Source organism: Podarcis muralis, chromosome 16 (assembly GCF_964188315.1).
Source record: "Podarcis muralis chromosome 16, rPodMur119.hap1.1, whole genome shotgun sequence".
Taxonomy (NCBI): Eukaryota; Metazoa; Chordata; class Lepidosauria; order Squamata; family Lacertidae; genus Podarcis; species Podarcis muralis.
In genome coordinates this window covers 26119204-26143938 of record NC_135670.1, presented here as the reverse complement: position 1 = coordinate 26143938, position 24735 = coordinate 26119204, and the positions used below count along the sequence as shown (strand labels likewise).

At 43.8% G+C, this 24735-nt stretch overlaps 1 protein-coding gene across 2 annotated transcripts in view; it reads left to right on the top strand.

Moving 5' to 3' along the window:
- The window catches only part of SPPL3 (signal peptide peptidase like 3), a 57810-nt gene extending 33712 nt beyond the window's left edge, over nucleotides 1-24098 (top strand). For both annotated transcript variants that reach the window (XM_077920327.1, XM_028709277.2), the window contains exons 2-11: nucleotides 7658-7735; nucleotides 9066-9154; nucleotides 10442-10561; nucleotides 12911-12989; nucleotides 14151-14263; nucleotides 16758-16864; nucleotides 18805-18968; nucleotides 19228-19427; nucleotides 20521-20630; nucleotides 22199-24098. In XM_077920327.1, the coding sequence (XP_077776453.1) occupies nucleotides 9076-9154; nucleotides 10442-10561; nucleotides 12911-12989; nucleotides 14151-14263; nucleotides 16758-16864; nucleotides 18805-18968; nucleotides 19228-19427; nucleotides 20521-20630; nucleotides 22199-22270 (1044 nt within the window). In that variant the 5' untranslated portion in view covers nucleotides 7658-7735; nucleotides 9066-9075 and the 3' untranslated portion in view covers nucleotides 22271-24098. The remainder of the gene's footprint in view (nucleotides 1-7657; nucleotides 7736-9065; nucleotides 9155-10441; nucleotides 10562-12910; nucleotides 12990-14150; nucleotides 14264-16757; nucleotides 16865-18804; nucleotides 18969-19227; nucleotides 19428-20520; nucleotides 20631-22198) is intronic.
- Nucleotides 24099-24735: the final 637 nt, after the last annotated feature.

The following is a 24735-nucleotide window of genomic DNA, read 5'->3' as shown; positions in this document are numbered from 1 at the left end:
AATTAGCTGTCCCTTCATGTTTTTGTCCGTTCCTATTTTGTTAGAAATTAAAACATCTGTTGAGAAAGTACAGCATGATCTGTAAGCCTGTGTTATGTGCTATATTTGTTCACTAGCTTTGTGTACGCTATTTCTCTATAATGTCGCCAATCAGCTAACAAACACTATTTCCCCATGAAAACAGATGCAGTTGTCATTATTTCAAAATGCAGTTACTGTTAATCAGGTGCCTAACCTGTGGCTTGCATTTGCCCCTCCTAACAAGTTTTTTGTGGCCTTTAAGATTTTGCCTCCTTCGCTCCCATTCTAGCTATATCAGATTGCCAGTGTCTGACTTCCACTGAAAAGAACTCTGTCCTGAAGAAGTCAGTTGCAAGAATAGACAGTAAAAACCACAAAAATATTTTTAACTGTACTGACAGGATGGGCTTAGCACAAATGCTAGGTTTTGGTGTGTGCATATGGTAACCAGAGCTTTGTGAAAACATTGTAATTGTATCCTTAAAGTGAAAAGCCACTGGAGAAAGTTTGTGTGCTTGTACTTTCTTCTCCCAGTAATTCATTTTAAAACATAGGCTGGCTACATTGTGTATTTCACCCTAAGCAATAGGAATAGTTATGGCAAAGGGTGGTACGTTAGGCTAACGCAGACTTGCAAGTAGCCACTTGTCTTTGGCAACCTGATGAGTCCCCATTCTAGTTCTAAAAAGCTACTGGCTCTTTAAGACTAAAAATCTGCATCTTAGGTAGATTGTGTCTCTCTGGAAATACCCCTGGGCCCCTTCATGTTGGAGTTCACTACTTCCAGCTACAGCTCAAAGATTTAAAAAGTCAGCCCCTCTCCCTCTATGACAGTGGAATGGGTAAGGGGGAACTCAGAGGCTTGTAGCTGCATGAGCACCTTCTTGTGTGCTCCATTGCTATCCTTTCCCCTTCTACAGATAGAAAAAAGGGACTGTGCACCACATGGAAAAAATACAGTGGTACCTCAGGTTACACATGCTTCAGATTACATATGCTTCAGATTACATACGCTTCAGGTTACAGATTCCGCTAACCCAGAAATAATGCTTCAGGTTAAGAACTTTGCTTCAGGGTGAGAACAGAAATCGTGCTCCGGCGACGCAGCAGCAGCAGGAGGAGGCCCCATTAGCTAAAGTGGTGCTTCAGGTTAAGAACAGTTTCAGGTTAAGTACAGGCCTCTGGAACGAATTAAGTACTTAACCCGAGGTACCACTGTACTCAGATGGCTGATAGCCCAGGAGTAGAACCTGGTGACCCAAGCACTTGACAAATGGATATGCTCCTGCTGCATTTTCTGAAACTTTTTGCCTTCTGGCACCACTCCTTCCATGAGTACAAAAAGTGCAGGATGAGACAGAGCACTGAGTTGTATTTGCATCATTTGCCTGATGTGACAGCTATTTAAGTGAAATTGAGATTGTGATCTAGCTGATTGAGGGTTGTGGAAGATGGGTGTGTAGAAGCAGCAACAGGGGTGCCTGATGTGGCAACTGTCTTGGCTCTGCTCTCTCGTTTTCCTAGCAGGGTGGTGGTTGGAGTCTCATCTGGACTACAGAAACATAGCCATTGAGAGCAGGAGAAAGACATTCCAATTCCTTCAGCATCTTTCTGAAGGACATTCTAGCTGTTGGGCTTGATGCCTGCCTGCCTGCCTGCCTGGTTGCAGTTTTTCCTTTGCTGTAGTGGTTGGATTATTGCGCCAGGTGAGGTAAGGGAAGGGATGAGAGTCTTTTGGGGCATAGTGAACAACATTTGAGCCTTGCCCCGCATAGCCCTTGAAGGAGGTGTAAGGACTCTTACAGGTTTCTAGAGTCCTTCTGCCTCCTTCCCAAAGTGCTTTCCCAGCTTTGGGAAGGAGATGGGAAGACTCCAGGACTCTGCCAGAGCCTCACACCTCCTTCCCAAAGCCCAGCACCTCGCATAGCTGACTTTGGGAAGGCAGCATGAAGGCTGGGGTGTATATCAAATGTTGGCCTTTCCACTCCATGTGACAAGGCAGTGTGGCCCACAGGTCCCGTGTCGAAGTACTCTTGAGGTCCGCTTGGTATGAAAAGTTGGACTGCCCTGATTTAAGTATTTATTATAATTGTTTCCCACTTTTGGCAGCTCACTTGTAACAAAGCCCAAAGCCTTCATTTATGCTTGCACATTGGATTTACTGTCACAGTACTTTCCACATATTCCTAGTGTGTAAGTGTGTGTGTAACTGGATTTTCTTACAGTTGCTTCTTGCTGTGCATCTCTCTCCCTTCTTTGTTGTCCTTCTCACTGTCAAAGCATAGATGGGCACCTGCTGTTTTGCTGTTATACTTGTAAAGCACAGCACACATTAATGATGCTGGGTATATAGAAACAGTTCTAAGGTGATGAAGTAAATACTGTATGGGAAATCATCAGGGGTGGGGGGACCTGTGTCTGGTCTCCAGATATTAATTAAGACTCCAGCTTCTATCAGCCCCAGCCTGCATGGTGAGTGGTCGGGTGATAGGAGTGGAGTCAAGCAGCAAGGAGAAGGCTACAAGTCCACCACTACACTAATACAGTCAACAACTATTTTGTGCAGGAGTTCTGTTTCTGGCCCCTGTGTGCGTTGGAGGAGCATGTATAAGCGTATTCAGCTACATTCAGCCCTGTCCCCTTTCCCCCTGCCATGCCCCCATTCCACCCTTTTTGTGAAATGTTGAGTGATGTTTTTGGGTTACTACAGCATGGTGCGTGTGTGCGCAATCGTGCGTCTTTTGGATGAACGTTAATTGGTCGTTGCCTGTACAACAATTTCCCATGTCTCAAGATAACCCATAGTAATCATTTAAGTGAGAATGTTCTGCACAAATGACTTTTAATGCAAGTACCAATAGAGGTGGGTTGTGTATACAGAGACGTACATAAGAGTCCTTCAGCTGGATCCAGCCAAAGGGGGGCTGTCCAACCCAGCTGACACTCTTGTTCTCACAGTGGCCAACCAGAAGCCTGTGGGAAACCTGCAAATATATAATTGTAATTTATTTAATTTTTGCTACATGGGGCTCCCCCCCCCCATGTGCGTTTGTAGGATTAATTACTTTGCTATTCTTAGAATATGGCTTTGGGTGCATGAGCTACAGCATGACGAAACTTCTGGTTTGTCTGGTTTTAACTTGTTTTGTTTTATTTTGTTGTTGTTGTAATTTTGGAATTTTATAGCTGCCTTGTGGGATCATCCTTGTGGCCAAAATGTGGGACAAAAATGTGGGGTGGAGGGGTGTGGAGAGGGAGAATAGCAAATGGGATTCTCCATGAGTTCTTTGAAAGGACCAACTTGCCTGGATAGCCAGGATAGAGCTGCTAATGGATATCGAAAATGTAAGACATTCTGAGACTTGCCTCCCCATTCAGTTTTGTTTGCTTTGAGATGAAAAAGTTTGTGGGATCTTCTCCCCAGTCCCCAAACTACTGTATGCTTTGCAGAATATAGCAGATCTGCAGAGTTTGACAACTGTCACCAAAACCTGGAAACTCTTTTCATTAAAAAAACAAAACAAAATGTTTCATGATTTCAGAGAGATGCTTGGAAACAAATGAACAATATCTGCAAAATACAGTAGTTAATTTTTAGAGAAGTGGTGGAACTTCTAAACCCCTTTGATTCAGTTGGTCCACTTAACCTCTCAGGCTGCTATCACAATGGGCTGCAAAACCTTTCCCCCTCAAATTGCCCTTATTTGCATAGGATTTCCCCCCCTCCCCCAGTTTATTTATTTGTACAGTCAGACACAGATTTCAACAGATTTGGTGCAGGGCTGCCAGTTACTATCCCCTGTGTGGTGGTTTGGATGTCTTGTGCTAGTAAGGGCCAGGATGAGCACTGATAGTTCTGTGTGTCCAAGGGGGAATTTGGACATTGATATTTACCAATGTGGCAAACAAGTAAGTAACCACTTGCTCAGTTGGCTGTTTTACCTCAACTAGAGTAAAACATGAGTAGGCATGGAAACATTTGTAAATGAGAGAAGTGTTTGTTTTGTTTCCCCCTACAATTCAGGCCATCAGTAAAAATGTTTGTGGGCCAGAAACTTCAGTGAACTTATTTGTAAGGCTGTAACATGGTTTAATTTGTTCTGGAAGCTCTCTCCCACCCCCCAACTAGCTAACTGGCTAGCTATTTGACCCTAGCAGCTGCTCTTTCTCTGCCTACCATTCATTCTGACATTGTCCATTTTCATTGTGCACTGCTAGAAAGGTCGAGTTGGAATGTCTGGAAGGACATATTTTTCACGTTGGAAAACTTTGGAGCCATGTAGCTGTGCAATGTGAGAAGCAGAGTCATTCTTGGAATTGTTCTGTAGGTAAAGATCTGTGGAGCTGTCTGTGACAGGCTAGAGAGCTAACTGCTTGGTTTGTTGTTGTGTAGACAAGAATGAGGTCATTGTAAAACATGGGAGGCTGACACCCGGAGCTGTTGCAGAACAGTGCTTGTTGTGTGCTTCTGGGCATGCCCTTCACGGGGGCTGTGTAGCACTCTCCCCCCTTCTGTCATTAGCAAGCCACCATCATCCAGGGGGTCTTCCCTGGGATAGAGCAGCACATTGTGAACTTCTCTTTTCACTGTTCAGCTATTCTTTGCCCAGGCAGCCATTGGTGGCACCTTTTATGGAGAAACACTTAATATTTAGGGTGGGAGTACTATTTAGGGTGGGAGGAGAGGAATACATTAAAGCTCTTATAAGGTCACAGAACATTTTTTACAAAGTAGCTAACAGAGTCTGTAACACCAGAGGTGGGCAGACTTTAGACTTTAGTCTTCTTTACTCTTAACTAGAATCCTGTTTCAGGTAGGTAGCCGTGTTGGTCTGACGCAGTCGAAATATATATAAAAATAAAAAATTTGTCCAGTAGCCCTTAGAGACCAACTAAGTTTGTTCTCTGTATAAGCTTTCGTGTGCATGCACGTGAAAGCTTATACCAAGAGCAAACTTTGTTGACCTCTAAGGTGCTACTGGACAATTTTTATATATATTTAGAATCCTGTTGTTCACCAATCTGCGTGTTCATATGCAAAGGAAACATAAATACTCATGATCACTCATGCCTTAATTGCCTTAATTAAGGCAATGCCTTAATTGTTAAAAGACCCTGAGATTGCCCTCTTGCTTAAGAAAAGAGTGTTCTTCAAGCACATGGGGAGCCCCACCAAAAGCAGAATATTGGTAATGTGACAAAACATCAAGGTGTAACAAGTGAGTTAGGCACCCCTGTGAGAAGGTAAATATTATATAGTTATTTATTAAAACAATAGCTGAAACTGAAGCAATTCCACAGGGAAGGTGTCGTTCCATAATTGCAGTCTTGAGTGCCTGCAGCTACCAGAAATCTAGATTAAATTTAATTTTGAAGATTAGGGTAAAAACAGTGTATAATTCTACAGTGCAAACCTAGCTAGTGGAAAAGCCAGTTTATAATAAAAACATGTAGGCTTAGCTTTCTGTTCAAGCTCAGTGTTGGCTCTGTTTGAGTTATTAAGTGCAGCATGTAAACTTGAGTGTAGGCCTCAGTCCAAGTTAGAAGTTCAACTTTTAGTTCAGGTTTTTTCCCTGTTTTAAAAAACAACCTAGAGTGTAACTTACAAAAATTTGCATTGAGGCATGTTTTATAGGGATTTGGATCATAGCATTCCCAGAAAGGGCCTTAACTGCCCACATTCTCACCTTAATCCCCACTAAATCACCACCCACTGTCCACTTCTGACAAACTTTACATTCACAGTGACTGAACTGACCTAATTGCCTCTTCTGAATTTCTACGCATTTCATTTCCGTATATGAGCCCCTCAATCTTACTACAGTACTAGGTAGGAAAAGCTAGCCATGGCTATATGTTTAGGGTAAGGTAGCAAGAGAGCCAACCGTGCAAGTACAAAGAGACCTCATTCTTCATTTGTGTGGAGAGTCCCAGCTGAAGCACTGTTTCAGCTTAAGTGACAAAGTGTCTTGGTAATAAGCAAGTAAGGCACCTGTGCAAGTTCAGCAACATGTGGAAGAGGCAGGGTAGTTAACGCTCCCTGTTATTGATCTGCGTAATCAAAAGTTTTTAAAATAACTCTAAATAAAAACAACAGGTATGCAGGTAGAAAGCTAGCAGGAGTGTGGGGGGCGGCGGCTATGCAGTTTGTTCTAAAGAATGTTGCATGTCTGCTGAACAGAAGTTGCTTAACCAATGGGTTTGTTTTCCTTGTCATTGCTCATCAATCTGTGATATACATTTTTTATTGTAAACACAGTAATCCTTACTATTGTGGCTCTTGCAGGGTGATTGCAACCATCCTATGCTTTCTCTGAGTGTCTGCCTAAGAGAAATAAACAAGCAGGCATACTTTGTCATTCCTTGCTGTGCCTGCTCCTGCATTCGCTTAGGCAACCCATCAATTCATCAGCAGCCCAGGTTGCCTCAGTCATTATCTCCTGCTAAGCTAGTTCTTTTCCAGCTCACAGAAGGCTGTGTGTTTCCAGGGGCTCAGCCTCTTCCTGATAACTCCCTTCTGCTGACAGGTGAGGCTTAATCAGGCTTCTTTCCCATGTAGTTACAGAGAAAAGAAGGTTATCAGGTCACCCTGCTGAGAACCCATGATGTAATTTCACCACAGTGGTTTCCAAACAAGTAGCTTAGCACATACTTCTGAAGCTTGGCATTATGTCTACTGTATATTTTGAATCAACAGTATGTAATAAACATGCTGCACTTGCATTACTGCTGTGTATTAGAATTTATTTTATTGCTGTTCATTTCTTTGGAATTAATGTGTCACTCCGGCAGCCCTGGTGTTGTTGGCTCAGCCGCCAGATGTTTGGGTGCTTAGAACCGAAACACACGTGTTCACATGGGCATTGTATTGTGCAAGAGAAGCTTAGGCTTAATGTGGAGCTCCTCTGGTCAAACGGGTTACTTTGCTGTATTATGCATGTGAGAGAACTGATCCCTATAACCTAAGTACTAGATACCTAGATTTAACAAGCAGGCAGGCATTCTGTCAGTAGCCTCCTGCCTAGAGTGGAATGTGTGCTGATGCGACTTAGAAATTCCTGTGCTTGGGTCTTGTACCAAGTGACATGGAGATGGTATTGGTGACTGGTGGTCCTTTTATGTAGGTGGGAACAAGTAATCTTATCCAAAAACCGTTCAGATTTCTGGTCATAAATTGTAACTTGGCATCGTTCCCTCTTCCCCCAGCTTCAGGTTTGTGGGTTGTATCCAAAACTAGTCCTACTCAGACTTAGACTAATTGAAATCTTGCTTGTTAGTTGCAGGAGCTGCTGTTTCTTGTTCTTCTTCCCTTCTGTGCCTGAAGGTGGATCAGAATAGTTCACATGGCTATGTCCTGGCCTCAGGCCACAAGGCTTCTCCTGTAAATCCTGCCCCCACCTTTTATTTGAGTTTGCTTCTCTGGAATTAAAACAAAGTGCCTCTGGGTTATCTGTCTTTGGTGATAATCCAGTCATGTGAGTGGGTGAACAATGAGAAAATGAGTAAATTCCTGGCTTGTTTAACTTACTGTTGTGTTTAGACACCTCTTTGGGTTTGTGATAATTTAAAAACTGAACAAATGTTTATCAGTTTGGTTCTATAATAATATACTGTGCCTCTCTGTCTTCCTTTACAGGGCTTACTCCCTTGTGGATTCCAGTCAAGTATCTACGTTCCTAATTTCTATTCTCCTCATAGTTTATGGTAGCTTCAGGTACGATTATTTTCTTTGGTATATATAACAACCCCACCCCCAAAAGAAAAGTCATGAATTGCTGGCCGTATGTTGATGCATTGTTCCTTAAAGGTAATCTTGTAGAACCATAATACTGTATTTTTTGCTCTATAAGACTCACTTTTTTCCTCCTAAAAGCTAAGGGGAAATGTGTGTGCGTCATATGGAGCGAATGCAGGCTGCGCAGCTATCCCAGAAGCCAGAAGAGCAAGAGGGATTGCTGCTTTCACTGCGCAGCGATCCTTCTTGCTGTTCTGGCTTCTGAGATTCAGAATATTTTTTTTCTTGTTTTACTCCTCCAAAAACTAGGTGCGTCTTGTGGTCTGGTGCGTCTTATAGAGCGAAAAATACGGTATATTAGGTATATTCTATGTACCGTATTTTTCGCCCTATAGGGCGCACCGGCTCATAGGATGCACTTTTTGGGGGGGGGGAATAAAGGGGAAAAAATTATTTTCCCCCCCCCCCAGCCCCAAAGAGCAAAGAAGCCATGACAGCCAGCGGGATGGATCCCGCTCGCTGTCCTGACTTCATTTTTAGCCTCAGGACTGGGGGCCCGGGAGCGAAGGCGAGGTTGCGCAACCTCGCCATTGCTCCCGGAGCTTGCGGGGCTGGGGGCAGGGGAAGCCCGAGCTTCCCCCGACCCCAGCCCCCAGAACGGGTCCGAGAGCGATGGTGGAGTTGCGCGCAGCTTCGCCATCGCTCTTGGAGCTTGCGGGGCTGGGGGCGGGGGAAGCCCGAGCTTCCCCCGACCCCAGCCCCCAGAACAGGTCCGAGAGCGATGGCGAAGCTGCGCGCAGTGTGGTGTAGTGGTTAAGAGCGGTAGTCTCATAATCTGGGAAACCGGGTTCGCGTCTCCGCTCCTCCACATGCAGCTGCTGGGTGACCTTGGGCCAGTCACACTTCTTTGAAGTCTCTCAGCCCCACTCACCTCACAGAGTGTTTGTTGTGGGGGAGGAAGGGAAAGGAGAATGTTAGCTGCTTTGAGACTCCTTAAAGGGAGTGAAAGGCGGGATATCAAATCCAAACTCTCTTCTTCTTCTGCTTCTAAGCTTGTTCTTACGTTTGCTGCTTTTAAGGTTTTGTTGCAGCTGTTTATACATTGCCTTTGTAATTTTTTCTGCTTACTGTTTCATGTTTGTAAGCTGTTCTGAATGTTCTGCAGAAAAGTAGGGGGGTATCACTTTTGGGCAGCCTCTTAGTAACACTCATTAAATTTTGCGTTAAATTATATCAAAGCTATGTATTAAATTTCAGTAACCACTGCAAATATAAAGTAGAAGGTTTACATGTATTCTTTTGTCTGTAGGTCCCTTAACATGGACTTTGAGAATCAAGACAAAGAAAAGGACAGCAGCAGCTCATCTGGGCCCTTCAATGGCAACAGCACAAATAACAGTAAGAACTTCTTGCTCCATAAGCTGAGGATGCAGAACTTGGACCGACCTTGGTCTTGCAGGCTTGTGATTGAGGCCATCCTATCTGCTGTTGGAACAGGGCTACCCCTCCTGGGTGTGAACCACATAACATCTCTGTCCTGTACAAGCCCTGCCAAATTGAAGGGTGGATAATTGATTACAAAGTCTTGTAATAATTCATTTTGTTTTGCATTGTTGACTTGAAGTTCAACATTGCACTGTGTATGTGCTGTAGATGAGTGGTTCTGTCATTGGTGCCTGTAGTATAAAGTTTTGTTTGAGACAGGTAATGCTAAACTGGTAGAGATGGGCAAAGCTACCTCCTTTAGTTCTGAGGCACATTTGTCTTTCTTTACCTGCTGTTCTACTCCATTAATCAGTCATCTGATGAGTCACAGATTTCCCCCCTTCACAAGCACACACATTTTTTCCACTTCAGTACAGTATACAATATTATATCTAGTTTTCCATGCAAGCTGCACTGTGTCCTTTTTCTGCTTCTCCAATTTCCATTGCCTTTTCTTTAGAGTAGAGACCAATAGTGCAATCCTATGCAACTTTACTCTGAAGCAAGACTCACTGTGGAGCTTATGCTCAATTTAAACATGTCTGGGAGGTACATGTGAGCGCATCTGATGCAGGCAAGACCCAATCTGTGTATTTGATGAACACTGACAGTATGCTTTGAGGGTGGGTGGGGTGGTCAGCTCCTTGCCCTCCCAGTTATCTCAGTTTGCTACTTGGTGTTACCGAGAAAGAGAAGGTGAACAAGTGTGTAGAAGGTGGATTCTGTGCACATCCGCACGCCCCCCCCCATCTCTCTCTGGGTGGCATGGTGGAGAGTATTATTGGGATCGCAGAAGGAAGGGGGCAGAATTTTTTCCTTTCCTCTCTTGCCACAATCCTGACAAAAATTTCTCCTTTGCAGCTGCAGTTTGCATTGAGAAGAGAGCTCCCCTTGGCACCCTGAGGCAATTTTCTCCCAGTGTAAATAGCAGCTTTGGGACTGCAGCAAGAAAGGAAATGGTTTAACTCCACTGCCTGTTGCAATCTCTGATTCTTATCAGCTCCCCTCCTCACAAAGCACGGGCACACCAACTGCAAAAGTATATAAAACATCATGCCTAGTTAGGCCTAAGCTTTGGTTGTAAAGGGGGAGGGGTGAACATCAGGTAGGAATGCACCTGAACGTTAAATGTGTGCCCTGTGATGCCAAATAACAAATGTTTCCTTTCCTTTAAAAACTAATAAAATAAAATTCCTGCAGGTATCCAGACCATTGATTCAACACAGGCGTTGTTCCTTCCCATTGGGGCATCTGTGTCTCTCTTAGTCATGTTCTTCTTCTTCGACTCGGTTCAAGTTGTCTTTACAATATGTACAGCAGGTAACTGCCTTCTCTTCACTTTCCCCCATCTTACATAGGGACTCATTGTTGCTGTAAATTGACAGAGATTTGAGGATGTCATATGAAGAAACTGCTTGTAGAAATAGTGGTGGTTTCCTTCTATTTGTGTATATAACAGCTAGAAACTACCTGTCAATGTATATAAAATCAAGCATGTAGAGGCTGCAGTGTTTTGTCCATTACTTGCTTTAATATTTTTTTCTCTGTTACAACTTTCTCCACTTTAGCTGAGCAGCAGATTTTTAAAAACAAGTCTGGTTAAATGTACTTGCAAAATCACAGGCATCTTGGATCCTCTTAGAGGCACTTCCTCCTTTTTCTCACAAGAGCATAAATCTCCCAAGATGGTGCCTTTTGGGGCATCTTATAATCAGAGTATGGGGGGGGGGGCGGTTCTCCAGAACTATTGTGTTTGTTCATAATGCAGGTTTCATTGGTCAGCTTCCTGCCCTACAATGGCTTTTGTGATGAGGAGTGGCTAAAAATATTTTAAATAAATAAACTGGCAGTCCCATGCACATTTGCATAGAAATTCCATTAAGATTGGTTGAACTTCCTTCACAGGAAATACAAATAGAAATGGGCATATTGATAAGAGAAGATTGACTAACATCTTTAACAACAATTCATTCTAAGAAATGATTGAATTATCTACCACAGGATTTAGTAAAGACCACCAACTTGAATGGTTTTAAAAATGGATTAAACAAATTCTTGGAGGATTTACAGTGGTACCTTGGGTTAGGTACTTAATTTGTTCCGGAGGTCCGTTCTTAACCTGAAACTGTTCTTAACCTGAAGCACCACTTTAGCTAATGGGGCCTCCTGCAGCCGCTGTGCTTCCAGAGCATGATTTCTGTTCTCATCCTGAAGCAAAGTTCTTAACCCGAGGTACTATTTCTGGGTTAGTGGAGTCTGTAACCTGAAGTGTATGTAACCTGAAGCGTATGTAACCTGAGGTACCACTGTATTTAATAAACTCAAGTTGCTGATTCAAATGTCAGTGTCTATAATAGACTTTAACTTATATTTCTCTTGATGTGATCTGTCAAGCTATCAGATTTGGTAGGTAGTTACCTGGAGAGGAGCCTTCTCAGTGGTGGTGCCCTCCCAGTAGAATCCTCTCCCTAGGGAGGCTCACCCCAATACCTCCTCTATTAGAGGATTTTAAGCAGAAACTGGATGTTAATTTAGGGGCTTGTAGGAGTGAGGTTTTTTTTTGCATTTTGGCAAATGGTTGGACTAGAGCAGGCACGTCCAAAAGGCAGAAAAGGTAGACCGTGATCTACCAGTAGATCACTGGACTTCTGCGGTAGATCACTGCCCCCCCCCAGAAGCTCAAAAAATCCCTTAAAAAAGCTCAACAACTTTGACCTGAACCCCCCAAAAGTGGGTAGATCACTGCTAGTTTTTAACTCTGTGAGTAGATCGCAGTCTCTTGGGAGTTGGCCACCCCTGGACTAGAGGATGTTGAAGCCACTTCCAGCTTAATGATTCCAACTCATTTTTGCACCAGACAAAGCGAGTTTTATTTTCCCATGCTTTTTATCTTGCCTCTTTTATCTCTGCTGATTGCTTATACACTCTTTTGTATTTGTTTTATTTCTGCTATCGTGTTAATGTTTTTGCCTTTACATTTGCCTCCTCTGTATTTTGAATTATTTGCAAGTCACCCTGTGAACCTGTTGAGAGGTGTGGTATAAATTCATGAGAAGGTTACGGTAATTAAAAAGAGAACTGCAGAATTTTCCAAAGCCAATGGGCACATTCTTCTGAGAAGTTCTCCTGTAGAATACCCATTTAAATAAATACCATGCAAGGGCCCAGAGCCCTGTTTGTTTCAGTGGGATTTGCATGGGAGGACTTCCTGCAGGGTTGTGCTCAATATGTGGTGATGCATTTAGACGTTTGCAACAGTTAAATATCACCCATGGAAATTAGTCTCTGCGTGCCACATCTTTGGCCCACTGACAAAAATGTGGCATTTCAGAAGAGTTTCCTAGCCAGACTTAAATGTTTTGTGTCAGTCTTTTGACCAAAGCATTCTGTGTGGGCTCTCCCCACCTTAGGAACATACTAGTTTCATGATTATAATTTACTGATAAATTGCTTGGACTTTAGATGTTTTCCAGCAAAGTGCAAAAAGCCCTTCACAGACGTTTTAATTAAAGTTCAATTTGTGTTTTGGCCACAGATTATTTTTTTTCTTCACATCCTTGGCCACAGATGTTGACATGTGTTAGTTTTCTGTGCTTGTCTTGGAGTTTTTGCAACATTGGTCTGTATTAACATTGCCTTTTCTCTCTCTCTCTCTCTCCATTTCTCCAGTTCTCGCAACAATAGCCTTTGCTTTCCTTCTGCTCCCAATGTGCCAGTATTTAACACGACCTTGTTCACCTCAAAACAAGTAAGGAAGGTTGTTGTTTTTTTTGTTCTGTGCAGTGCAAAGAACCTGTTGTTGATTCAACAAGATGGGCCTCTCTGTTGTTGGTAGAGCTTTTGGCTCTGAGAAGAAGTTCAAATACAGTCCTGCCCCTGCTTTCCACGCCTGTGTTTATAATGCACAAAGAGGGTATTGCAGAGTTCTTCTGCGGTGAGCTCTAAACAGGGCCGACCCACATTTGAAACCTCCCCACAGTTAATGTGAGGCACGCTCTCCTGGGAAGTTCTCCTGCACAAATAGCACTGGAACGAAGAGGAGCTTGCACAACTTTCCTTCATCTCAAGGCTTTCATATTCAGAAGAGCATCCAAGCAGGCTTTGCCTTGGGAGTCACAGCTGCCTAATTCCCACTCGCCTGCTCACGGTGGCTTGAGACAGCTGCTTCCCCCAGGTCTTGAGGACAATGTGCTGCTCCCACCCCTGCAAGGCTCCCGCTTTTGATCTTACAGCAGAAGGGGTGGGGGCAAAAGTGTCACACACACTACTTCTCTTTTTTCGGCCGCTTCTCGGGAATCACCACTTCACCGTGCCAAAACTGATGTATATGATTATAGGCAGAAATAAGGACCTGTTTGGATTGACGCCAGTAGGGTTGGTTCATAGTGGTGGTACTTTTCTAGCTGGGGGACAGAAACACAGTTGAAATTCATTTTTTTGCAGGGGAGGGAAGAATTCTGGTCACAAGCACTGGCTCTAGAGATCACAGGGAACGTTTAAAAAAAAGTCCAGCTTTTATGACAGCTTTGGAATAATGTCTTCTGAAATAAATTGCTCTCTTCCTGGATGGAAAGCTGTATCTTAAAACTACGCCCCCCCACCCCCAAATTGGCATGAAGGGGTAGAACACTTCTGACACCCTCTCAGCAGAAAGCCCAATAATAGAGTAGCCAAAATAACCCTTTCGTCTAATTTTAGGATCTTGGCAAATGAGTCAGGTTTGTGGGGGAGATCCTTGAGTTCATGCCTTCAGCACCTTTCCTTTGACAAAAGCTTTGTCACTAGGGCATTTCTGGTGTTCTTGAATCCAGTCCAAATAAGAGCCGCGAGAGATCCCCCCCCACCACCTCCTCGCTACATACCAGAGAAGAGCCTTCATTGTTTTTGTGTTTCTGGTGGTGTTTTCCAGGATTTCTTTTGGCTGCTGTGGGCGTTTTACAGCTGCTGAGCTGCTCTCTTTCTCCCTCTCTGTGATGCTTGTCCTTATCTGGGTCCTAACTGGTCACTGGCTCCTCATGGACGGTAAGTGCTGCTGAATATGTGGTTCTGGTTACTTGCTTATAACAGTGACAGGTTGAAAAATGGTTAGTGGAAACTTTTCTTGCATTCTCTACTCAAAATGAACTCTGTACTTGCCATGGAAGTGCGTGTGCATGTGTGCATTGTGTAAGGCAGTTTTTTTTCCAAATAGTGGGGCAAAAGAAATTAATAAACTGAAGGTCCCTATGAACACAAAGTCCCCGTCCAGAGAGTATGCTGTTGCTGTGCCTCTGCCTGATTCACTGCTTTTTCTTTTGACTGCATGGGAAGTGACGAATCCTAAAATCTTGGAAGGCACCCAAGGGTCATCTAATCCAACCTCCTTCAGTGCAGGAATCTCTGCTGAAACATCCATATAGAATAAGAGAATCTTAGAGTAATCATAGAATCTTGATCATTCAATTGCTCCTGATGGCCCACCCTCAGAGGAGACTGCCTGTTGTATGTCAGCAGCAGAAACTGTTCAGGGTTTGGAAAGAAGCAGGCAGAAACACGGAGATCTGTACTATGACATAATTTTAGTGACTTTAATATAAAGCAAATATATAAGGAGGAATGAAGTTCTTCTACTTTTAATTTAGAAAAAGGGGGTGTCCAAGCTATCAGAAGCTTGGGAAATGCTCAGAAAAAGCTCACACAATTACTGTGAGCCAAAGAAAAGCGCTCTTTTCTGTCCGAAGTGGGGTGTGGGTTTAGAATTAGTCAATCTAACACTTGTCATTATGTAATAGACTGCAGAGAAGGAGAAGTGCAGAACTTCCAGGTTCTTAGATGTGGCAACAGCCTCACTGGTGCACTCATGGAGGAGTAGACAGTTGTGCAGACTAGTGACTGATTTTCAGAGACAGAACACATTCACACACATAATGAGTCATGGCTCAAATACAACAACAAGCTTAGCAAAGTGAAACATTTTTGAAGTGCTGGTGTCTCCAGTACTGTACATGTAGCACCTGATGCAGAAAGGGTGCAGCCTCCATCACTTGTCACACAGGCCTCAGCCGCTTTTCCAAGGGGCGGAACAGCAAACAGACAAGAAAGTTCTCTCTCTGCAGAAACTTTAGTTCAAGTCTATGCTAATGTTAGCTCAAGCCTGTCTGTTGTGGGGGAGGATTTCAGTTTTATAAGTAGCTTGGGGAGAGTGTTCTTCTTATTGTTCTGAAAATTAATTATTAAAGTCACACATGTTTCTCTTCAGGCAGCCCTTCTCATGGTTGTGATCAAACCATTAACATTACCATTTGGTTGATTGCCTTTCCCACATGTGGATAATTATTCCAGATGTGTCTTACCTTTCCCAACCTGTATAAAGAATTGGCAAAGGCACTTTTGCATTGCTGTCTCTTGTCTTGAACAGTGTATCTCATGTCAAAATTACCAAAATATTATTGCCTATATGGAGCTTGTCAGTAACTTTTGGCTAATGAATCGTGGAGTGCTGTGTACATTCTGTGCTGCTGCAGGTTTACTGAATGCTTTTCGTCCTCTACTCTCTTTGCTTTTAATCGTTCTTAATCTCTAACGTGTTACATTGTGTTAATATTACTGACATACCGTATTTTTCGCCCTATAGGATGCACCGGCCCATAGGACACACCTAGATTTTTTTGGGGGGGGGAGGGGGGAAATTATTTTTTTTTCCCCAGGCGTGGGGCTGGAGCGGGGGAAGCCCGAGCTTCCCCCGACCCCAGCCCCCAGAACAGGCAGCTCTCCGCAAGCTGTGGGAGCCCGGCGTGAAGTCACGCCGGGCTCCCACAGCTTGCGGAGAGCTACACGAAGCCCGCTCTGGGAGCTTGCAGGGCTGGGGGCGGGGGAAGCGGGCTTCTCCTCGCCGCCAGCCTCCAAACCACGTCGGGGGACAGCGGGATGGCGGCGTTCCGCCTCCCCGCTGTCCCCCGAGCTTGTGGGGCTGGGGTGGGGCTCTCCAGGCTTCAGCGAAAGCCTGCATTCGCCCCATAGGACGCACACGCATTTCCCCTTCCTTTTTGGAGGGGAAAAAGTGCACTTCCTATAGGGCGAAAAATACGGTAGTTGGCTTACACAGATACTGAAAGAGCAAGTTTCTAGGCCTTAAGATTCAGAGAGATAAACCGTTCCCTTGCATTCCCCCATTTTGTTCCCTGCCCAAAGCAATTTAGGATTTTTGAGAGGTTGATCTAGAGAAGCATGTTAAACTATGAAAGCAGATTAATTGCTTGGATATACAAATTTACACAACATATTCAGAGGACGAAACAGGATGTCTGCCTTGCAGAAATTTGATATTTTTTTTGCCAAATACACATAGCCCTATATGTCCGTAGTCTACACTGGCAACTTTCCTCCATTTTCAAGCTGCCACTTCATTTCCAAGAAGTATCCCTACTCTGGTGTGTCTGGGTACAGTAGATGTTTTGTCTGTAGTCTTAGGCTTATTTACCAGCAACTGTCACCTTGCATAGTGATCCAACTGTTTTGTTGCATTTCTGTTTTGTAGCTCTGGCCATGGGCCTGTGCGTTGCAATGATCGCCTTTGTCCGATTGCCCAGCCTCAAGGTTTCCTGTCTGCTGCTCTCAGGGCTATTAATTTATGATGTCTTCTGGGTGAGTTTCTTTTAGTTTCTTACGTATCCCTATAACCAGACAAAGAGTTCTTCTGACCTTGGAGGCAGGCTTGCAGGACCCATCACCTTGGACATCTTGAAATACTGTCACTGGGTACCAGGCACACCCCATTTTGTTGCTGCATCTTTCAGTCATAACTTTCTAAAAGACTTTCCCCTTCACTTACATTGTAATTTTTCCATATCACTCCCTGGGACCTTCCCCAACTCAATTTGATCTTTTTCATAAACTTCTTTGAGGTTTGTTTGTTTACAGTCTAGCAGCCTATAAGTTTAATTAATTAACGAATTCACTTCAACTTTGTGTAGGAAATAGGTGATGAAGATCCCCCCACTGTTCAGAAGGGACTGATTACACACCTTGGCACACCTTAGAGGGTACCACCTTGGTCTCACCCAGCAGCCACCCCCAGGCAGTCAGAGAAATTTGCCTCTTTAGAAAATATATATGTGGCTTTTCAATTAAAAAATGCAACAAGGCAGCCATATATCTCCACTGTTTGATTTTCACGTTTCATTGCATCTTGAAGGCCACATTGGTCAGATGGTATCAACACCTCTTTTTTTCCCTGAACACTCTTGTTGTTGGAGCTTCTGGGGGAACTGGTGTGAAAAGTTCTCACCCTGTCCTCTTGTTGATTACTTCTTTGTGAGGCTTGCAGTCGTCCTGGCAATGTGTTATTGACCACCAGGTCTAGATGGTACAATATACACTAAAGGAAAATCTTTTGAAGATGTTTTACAGGTGGTATATAACTCCCAGCAAAATATCCAAAATGTATAAAACGAGATCTCATACGTGCTGGAGGTGTAAATAGGCAGAAGGGACACTGTTTCATCTGTGGTGGGGTTGCAAAAAAATTAAGAATTTTTTGGATATTATATATGAGGAATTAAAAAAAAATGTTTAAGCAAACTTTCATAAAGATACCAGAAGCCTTACTCTTAGGCATTTTAGATTCAGATATTCCAAATGAAAAAAGATAATATTCTTATATGCTACAACAGCAGCAGCAAGAATATTAATTGCCAGAAATTGGAAAGGAGAATTAGTACCAACAAAAGAGGAATGGCAGGAGAAATTATTTGAATATCTTTAACTGGCAAAAATGGCGGAGACAATTAGGAGACAGCCAAACCAAAAGTTCAAAAAGGAGTGGGAAATTTATAAAGAATATTTAAAAAAAACAGTGCCCTCAAGTTAAAACCTGGACATGCTTTGATTAATTTTCGCAAACCACAATATGGATTATAAGTATAGTATTCAGATAACAAGAAGTGGCAAAATGATTAAAGAAGCAGTTTAGTAAACAGATAAGACAGACCTGCTTTGAGGAAGACAGAAGTCTATTGGGGAAGATAAGGAATTAGGAATTAAGAACATGGTGGCATAAGTTCTTTTGTAAGAACATACGGATTTATGGATGTATGTATGTTTTTTGTTATTATTTTATCATTTTTGTTAATTTCTTATGTGTGTTTATTAAGCAAGAAAACTAATAAAAAGCATATTAGAAATAAATAAATGGTGCAATTGGTTGGTGCCCCCAAAGGGCAGGGGTTGTTTCTCACCTGTGTGGGTGGTATCAACAGGTCCCTGTTGAGCCAGCAAACCTGAGTGTCCTTGTGGGTGTGTCCACTGCTGCCATCTTGCATCTCCTATAGATGCAGGTGGGCTTCTGTCTCTTTAAGGAACATAATGCTATCATGTATATCAGCCCCTCTTGAGACTAATCAAAAGGGTTAGTGCCATGTCACTGGGAACTGGCAAATCTGCAAATCCTATATCGTTTCATCTACTTGCTTCACTTACTGGTCTCCTGGCTCACAGGTTCTCTTGATCCTAGGCTGGATAATGAGAGAGATGCATAGCTTTTGAGGTGATCAAAAATAGCTTTTGTATTCCCCCTGCCCCCCCAGGTCTTCTTTTCCGCCTACATCTTCAATAGCAATGTTATGGTGAAAGTGGCCACACAACCAGCTGATAATCCGCTTGATGTTTTATCACGGAAGCTCCACCTTGGACCAAATGTAGGTCGAGATGTCCCCCGCTTGTCGCTGCCTGGCAAACTTGTATTTCCAAGGTAGGAGTCACCTTTTTGCCTCACATCCTTTCCTGAGGCTTCTTTACATTTTGCTCTTGGGAAATTGTTTTGTGGTAGATATTCTGTTTGAAGAAGAACCCAAGAACCTTTGGGGCCACAGTTAGGAAAGCGGTTTCCTTTTTGCTTGCACCCTAACCCGAGGGTTTGTGTGCTGATGGTTGATCAGAGAAGAAAGGTTTGTGGGGTGGGGAGGGGAGGGGAGCTGGCTCCCGAGTTAACCTAGCTCCTTGTTTTCCAGTTCCACAGGCAGCCACTTCTCCATGCTGGGAATTGGAGACATTGTGATGCCTGGCCTCCTCCTCTGCTTTGTCCTGCGTTATGATAACTACAAGAAGCAAGCCAACAGCGATTCCTGTGGTGCTCCAGGACCAGGGAACATCTCTGGCCGCATGCAGAAAGTCTCCTATTTTCACTGCACACTCATTGGATACTTCGTAGGTAAGGGGGAGGGACGTGTGCAGAAGTTGATGTGTGTGCAGTCTGGATGGATCTCCCCCCCCCCCCTTTAAAGTTTGATGTATCTTGCAATAGTGTGCAAGATGCTTTTAACTGTAATGTTTTTCCTAAAGGTTAGAAGGTGCTCACGCAGACACCTTGGTTTGGAGCACATTGGTTTTATTTGCCAGAAGCGAGTAGACAAAGTTGCTGTTTGTAAACCTGAACTGAAGAGTGATAGAAGAGAAAGTTTTAAAAGTGTGCTAAAGGATAAGATTCTGGGATTGAGGGAAAGAGCAACGGTTGCACTTTGGGGTGTGCTAAAGTTGTCTTTCTGAAGAGTGAATGGAGTTCAGTCACTTAGCATTAGGCTGATATTGGAAAAACAAGAGGACAGAAGTCTTTCATTGGCAGTGACTGTTAAAGAATTGGAATGGTTAAATTGCAAGGCTTAAAATTTCATTGGGAACTATTTTGTAAACACGTGAGCTCCATTTATAGACTTCTGGAACAGGAATTAAAGCAAACTTGTTTTTATTTTGAGAAGTTGTCTTTGTTACATGCAGGATTTTGATGTTTTTTTAAAAACTTTCCAACAAAGGGTATTTTAAAATCTAGATTCTGAAGGCAAAATACTGAGAATAGCCATGCATGTTTGATGTGTTGACTGCTTGCAAAGTATGTGTACAAAACATGTGTGTTTAGGGGATTTGCAAAGAGGAAATTGGTTTTGGAGTGCAGAGGGCAATTAAAGGAAGGAGCAAAAGAGCTCAGGGGCAAACTTGCCTTCTGTCTCTTTGCAAGGCTGCCACAGAGATCATTTCTGTGCTTTGAAGTTTTTCCTCACTACCATGAGATTAGAAGCCATTTGCTCTGGAAAGTTAAAGCAGAGGCTTATTATTAAAAAGCTGTTAACAGAACTTTAGTTCAGGAAGCCGTTCACTTGACCTTGGTGCAGTTTGCATTGTGGAATCATCCTGCCATGATACACAGTGTCTCTCTCTCAAGAGAAAACAAGACAGCAAATACATCATCTAAGAGAGAAAGGTGCCTACCTGGGTGCTCTCATGTCATCTTGTCTTTTCTTATATTGCAGGCCTCTTAACCGCGACGGTCGCTTCTCGCATCCACCGGGCAGCTCAGCCCGCCCTCCTCTACTTGGTACCCTTCACCTTATTGCCACTCCTCACTATGGCCTATTTAAAGGTGAGAGGAGTGTTGGGAGTCACGTCTGTGGGAATCTCCTTGGGCACGTCAGTGATGTACTGTCTAACCCCCTCCCCAGCATCTGCTGTGCTATTGCAAGGACCATCCTTTTGAATTGTTGTGCACAGCCACTGAAAGCAGCAAAAAAGAAGAAGTTATTTTTGTTAGGATATATGCATCCTACAACATACTACCATACAGTATACACTATATACCTCCCCACTTACACGTGCTTGACTTGGGCGCAACTGCATGTAGGGCAACTCCACGAAATAAATAAATATAAATCAGTTCAAACCTGGAAATGGTGGGAGAGAGCTGGAAAGTCCTTGTGACTTGCAAGGAGACCCTCCCCAGAGCCTGAAGAGGTTTTAAAGGCAGGAAAAAACTTGTGGGCTCCAAAATAGTGCATGGGAGCCCTCGCTGCTGCCAGGCTATCCCGCTCAACAGCTGTTGGGCGGGAAGCTGTAATGCGGCAAGCTCAGTCCTGTTCCCTGTCCGTTCTGGCGATCTGGAGGCAAAGATACAGTATAAAGGTAAAGGGACCCCTGACCATTAGGTCCAGTCATGACCGACTCTGGGGTTGCGGAGCTCATCTCGCTTTATTGGCCGAGGGAGCTGGCGTTTGTCCGCAGACAGCTTCTGGGTCATGTGGCCAGCATGACTAAGCTGCTTCTGGTGAACCAGAGCAGCACACGGAAACACTGTTTACCTTCCCGCTGGAGCGGTACCTATTTATCTACTTGCACTTTGACGTGCTTTCGAACTGCTAGGTTGGCAGGAGCAGGGACCGAGCAACGGGAGCTCACCCCATCGCGAGGAAAGATACAGTATAGGTTGCTTTTTGTTATGTAGGGTTCCAAAGAGCTCTGAACTTTTCTGTTGTAAAAGAAAAAGAAATCGCCCTAGTTCCCTGCCCTGACAAGGTTCCCCACTTACCTTTCACTTATGCGCACAGGGGTCTGGAACATAATCTCTGTGTAGGTGGGGAGCTGCCTGTACAACAACAACAACAACAACAACAACAACAACAACTACTACTACTACTACTACTCCAACTCTAAACAAATACAATAAAATAAATACCTGAAAGTCAGCATAAAAGCCCACTTAGCAGGTATTAAAGTTCACAGTTGTCTGGTAATGAAATGATGTCAAGATGGGTGCTAGGGGAGCATTCCCTGAGTTGGGTGATGCCACTACCTGTCGCTGCCTGTCCTACCTCCAGCTGGTGCATCCAAAGAGGTCTCTGCTGTATCAACCTGAGCTGCCGGAGGGCACTTGATGCCATGGAAGCACTGCAGGCCTGGCTCTTCCTTGTGGGCTGGGGCTGATGGGAGTTGTAGCCCCAAACATCCGGAGGGCGCCATGTTGGATCCCCCTGGCGTAAATGTTACAGAGCAAAATAGTCATTGTCCAGCTTCACTTTCTGAATTCTGCCATCTTTGAGCCCCTTGCCCCAAAAGGGAGCTTTAGCAGCCTGTTATAATCTGGGTGCAGGAGCAGCCCCTTTGAACTCTGTGAGTCTGTGCACTCTCAGTTGCTCACTCTTCTGTCCCTTTCCTTAGGGAGATCTGCGTCGCATGTGGTCTGAACCATTCCACTCCAAGACCAGCAGCTCACGTTTCCTGGAGGTATGATGGAACGGATGGAAAGTGACCGGAACTTCTGCCTGGTCCTTTTTTTGTGGCTCACAGCTTGGTTGTCCGTCCCTGTGGCTGGGCTGGTACTCAGGAGAGAATTACCAGTTTGTGGAACTTGTACAAATGGACTTGCTTTCTGGGAAAAGGAGGAAAGAGCAAAGGCGTTTTGGTGGTGGTGGTCGAGGGAGTGGGGGCTTTCCCCCTCCCTTCTTGGAACTGGAGACAGTTTGCCATGGCAGCCGCCTCCCTCTTCTTCCTTCCCCTCCTCCTCCTCCTTACGGATTAGTGCTAGGCCATCCGGTGTTCCTCAGGGGAGAAGGAGGAGGAGGCAGACTGACAGACACTTTCTGGTGAAAACGGCATAGAGTCATTGAGGAACTTGTGAACACTAAGAGGAGACAAATGGTCACTGCGCTTGGAGTTTCTTGGGAAACCCTACAAGTACTTTGGGACCAGTTTTCTGTTGGACTCCGGTTTCAGAGAGAACTGAGACAGAGGTTTTTCTGTCGCTATAATCTTTTTTTCCCCCCATTCAAATTTATTAAATATGTTCTGTGGTGTGAGGTGACTTATTAAATCCACAGACATTTGAGTGACTTCTTGCAGTACACGATATAAAGACTTTGTTGTAAACAAGTTACATTTCCACCCAGATGTCATGTTGCAGTGAACAAGGGCACGACTTTTATACACACACAAATGCATACACAGAAACACACACACACATGCAATGGGAAAACCTGCTAGGATCATGCTTTGTAGCTGACAGGGGCTTGCTGTAATTTTTAGCATGTAGAGCAGTTTACTCTGGGCTTTCTTGTATATGGATCTGCAAATATGCTGCTGTCTTTCCCATTTCCCTCCATGAGTGAAGCTTCAGTTAAAAAACAACAACAACCAGTGTAGTATTTTGTACTTAGTGTGCTCCTGGATTTTAGGGGATTCTTTGATTTTTCAATCAATGTAGCAGACTTAGGGGAGGGAGAAAGCTGAAGCCCTTGACCCCCCCCCCCCCGGCCGAACCCCTATTTTTGTTTGTGGGTTTGTTTTTTACAACTTAATCCATTACAGGTTTTTAGTAGCTCCCCTCTTGACCCTGTGCATGTATTATAGCAGCTGTTGTCTCTGTGCGTTCTGATCATAGTAATGTATGACTTGTAAATACATTTTTTCTATTTTCTATTTTTTGTATTTTATTTTTTTTGCATTGTTTGATTAGTGTGCTGTATTTCCCCCCATTCCCTTACGTTTAAAAAAAAAAGGGAGAGAGAAAGAGAGAATCCTGTCCTCTGCTGTTGTGATTGGTCAAAGTTTGTGATGACTGCTTTGTACCTGGGAGTCTCTTAAAACGTGGACTTTTCTAAACAGATTGTCCTGGCTATGTTATTTTTAACTGTTTCAAAGGTTCCTAAGATGAACTTAATCTTTCCTGTCAAAAATGAAAGTTTCCTTTCTGCCCCCTGGTTTAAAAGACCTGCCCCTGTATTGGGGTGTGTGTTAGCTTAGCCCAGATTCTGGGAATTCCTGGCATTAGGTGGTGGTTTTAAGACCCTTCTTGTCCTAGACCAGATTGGGGAATCATTTTACTGAATATTTTCTCCCCTTCCCCCCTTTTCTTGCTGCTTCCTCAATTCTTGCTGGGGAGGGCTGTGTCTTCATGTCCTGTGAGAGCTTTCCAGGAGCATCTGGCTTGACTACCTTGGGAAACAGGATACTGGGTGCACTTCTGGCCTGATCCAGCAGGGCTGGTCTTATGCTTTATGAATTAGAAGCTGCCTTGAGGGAGGAAACAGGACCAGAAGATAATAAATAATTATGGAAACCACATATTTTTATTTGTTTATTTACCACATTTATATCGTACCCTTTCTTCTATCGTGGAGCTCAGGGCAGCAAATGTGGGATCCTGAGGTGGTCTTCTCCTTGCTCCACCCATGCATTGACTGAGACCTGCTGAGTTCTCTTCATTTGCCCTCATACCATGCTGAGGACAAGCAAAATCTTGGAAGGAAATGCTTAAAGGAAATGCTGTTTCACCCCCATCTACCACTGCCTTTTTTTTACGTGTCAAAGGTTATGAGCTGAAAAGTTGGGATTGGTTGGGTCGTTCCTAAATGATTTAGGGAACAGCTGCATACAATTCTTGCATACGACTCCACACAGAATTAACTAAGCCCTGCTTTATCCTAAAGTTCTTTTGCCAAGAACAGTTCTTAACCATCCTTGTGGACACTAGGATTATTACTATTTTTTAAGATGCATTGTTTCAGGAGACATGCTGAGGAACCTCATTTGAACAGATCACAGTGTAAAGTTCTTTTGCAAAGCCGCAAATATTGAAAATAATGTTCATGTTGGTTTGTTCAACCGGCAGAGCAGGAGACTTGGCTTGCAAAAAAGGAGGGCTGTGTTCAAAAGTTTCATTTGTGGGGATTGGCAAGGTCCACTTATATGCCACAATA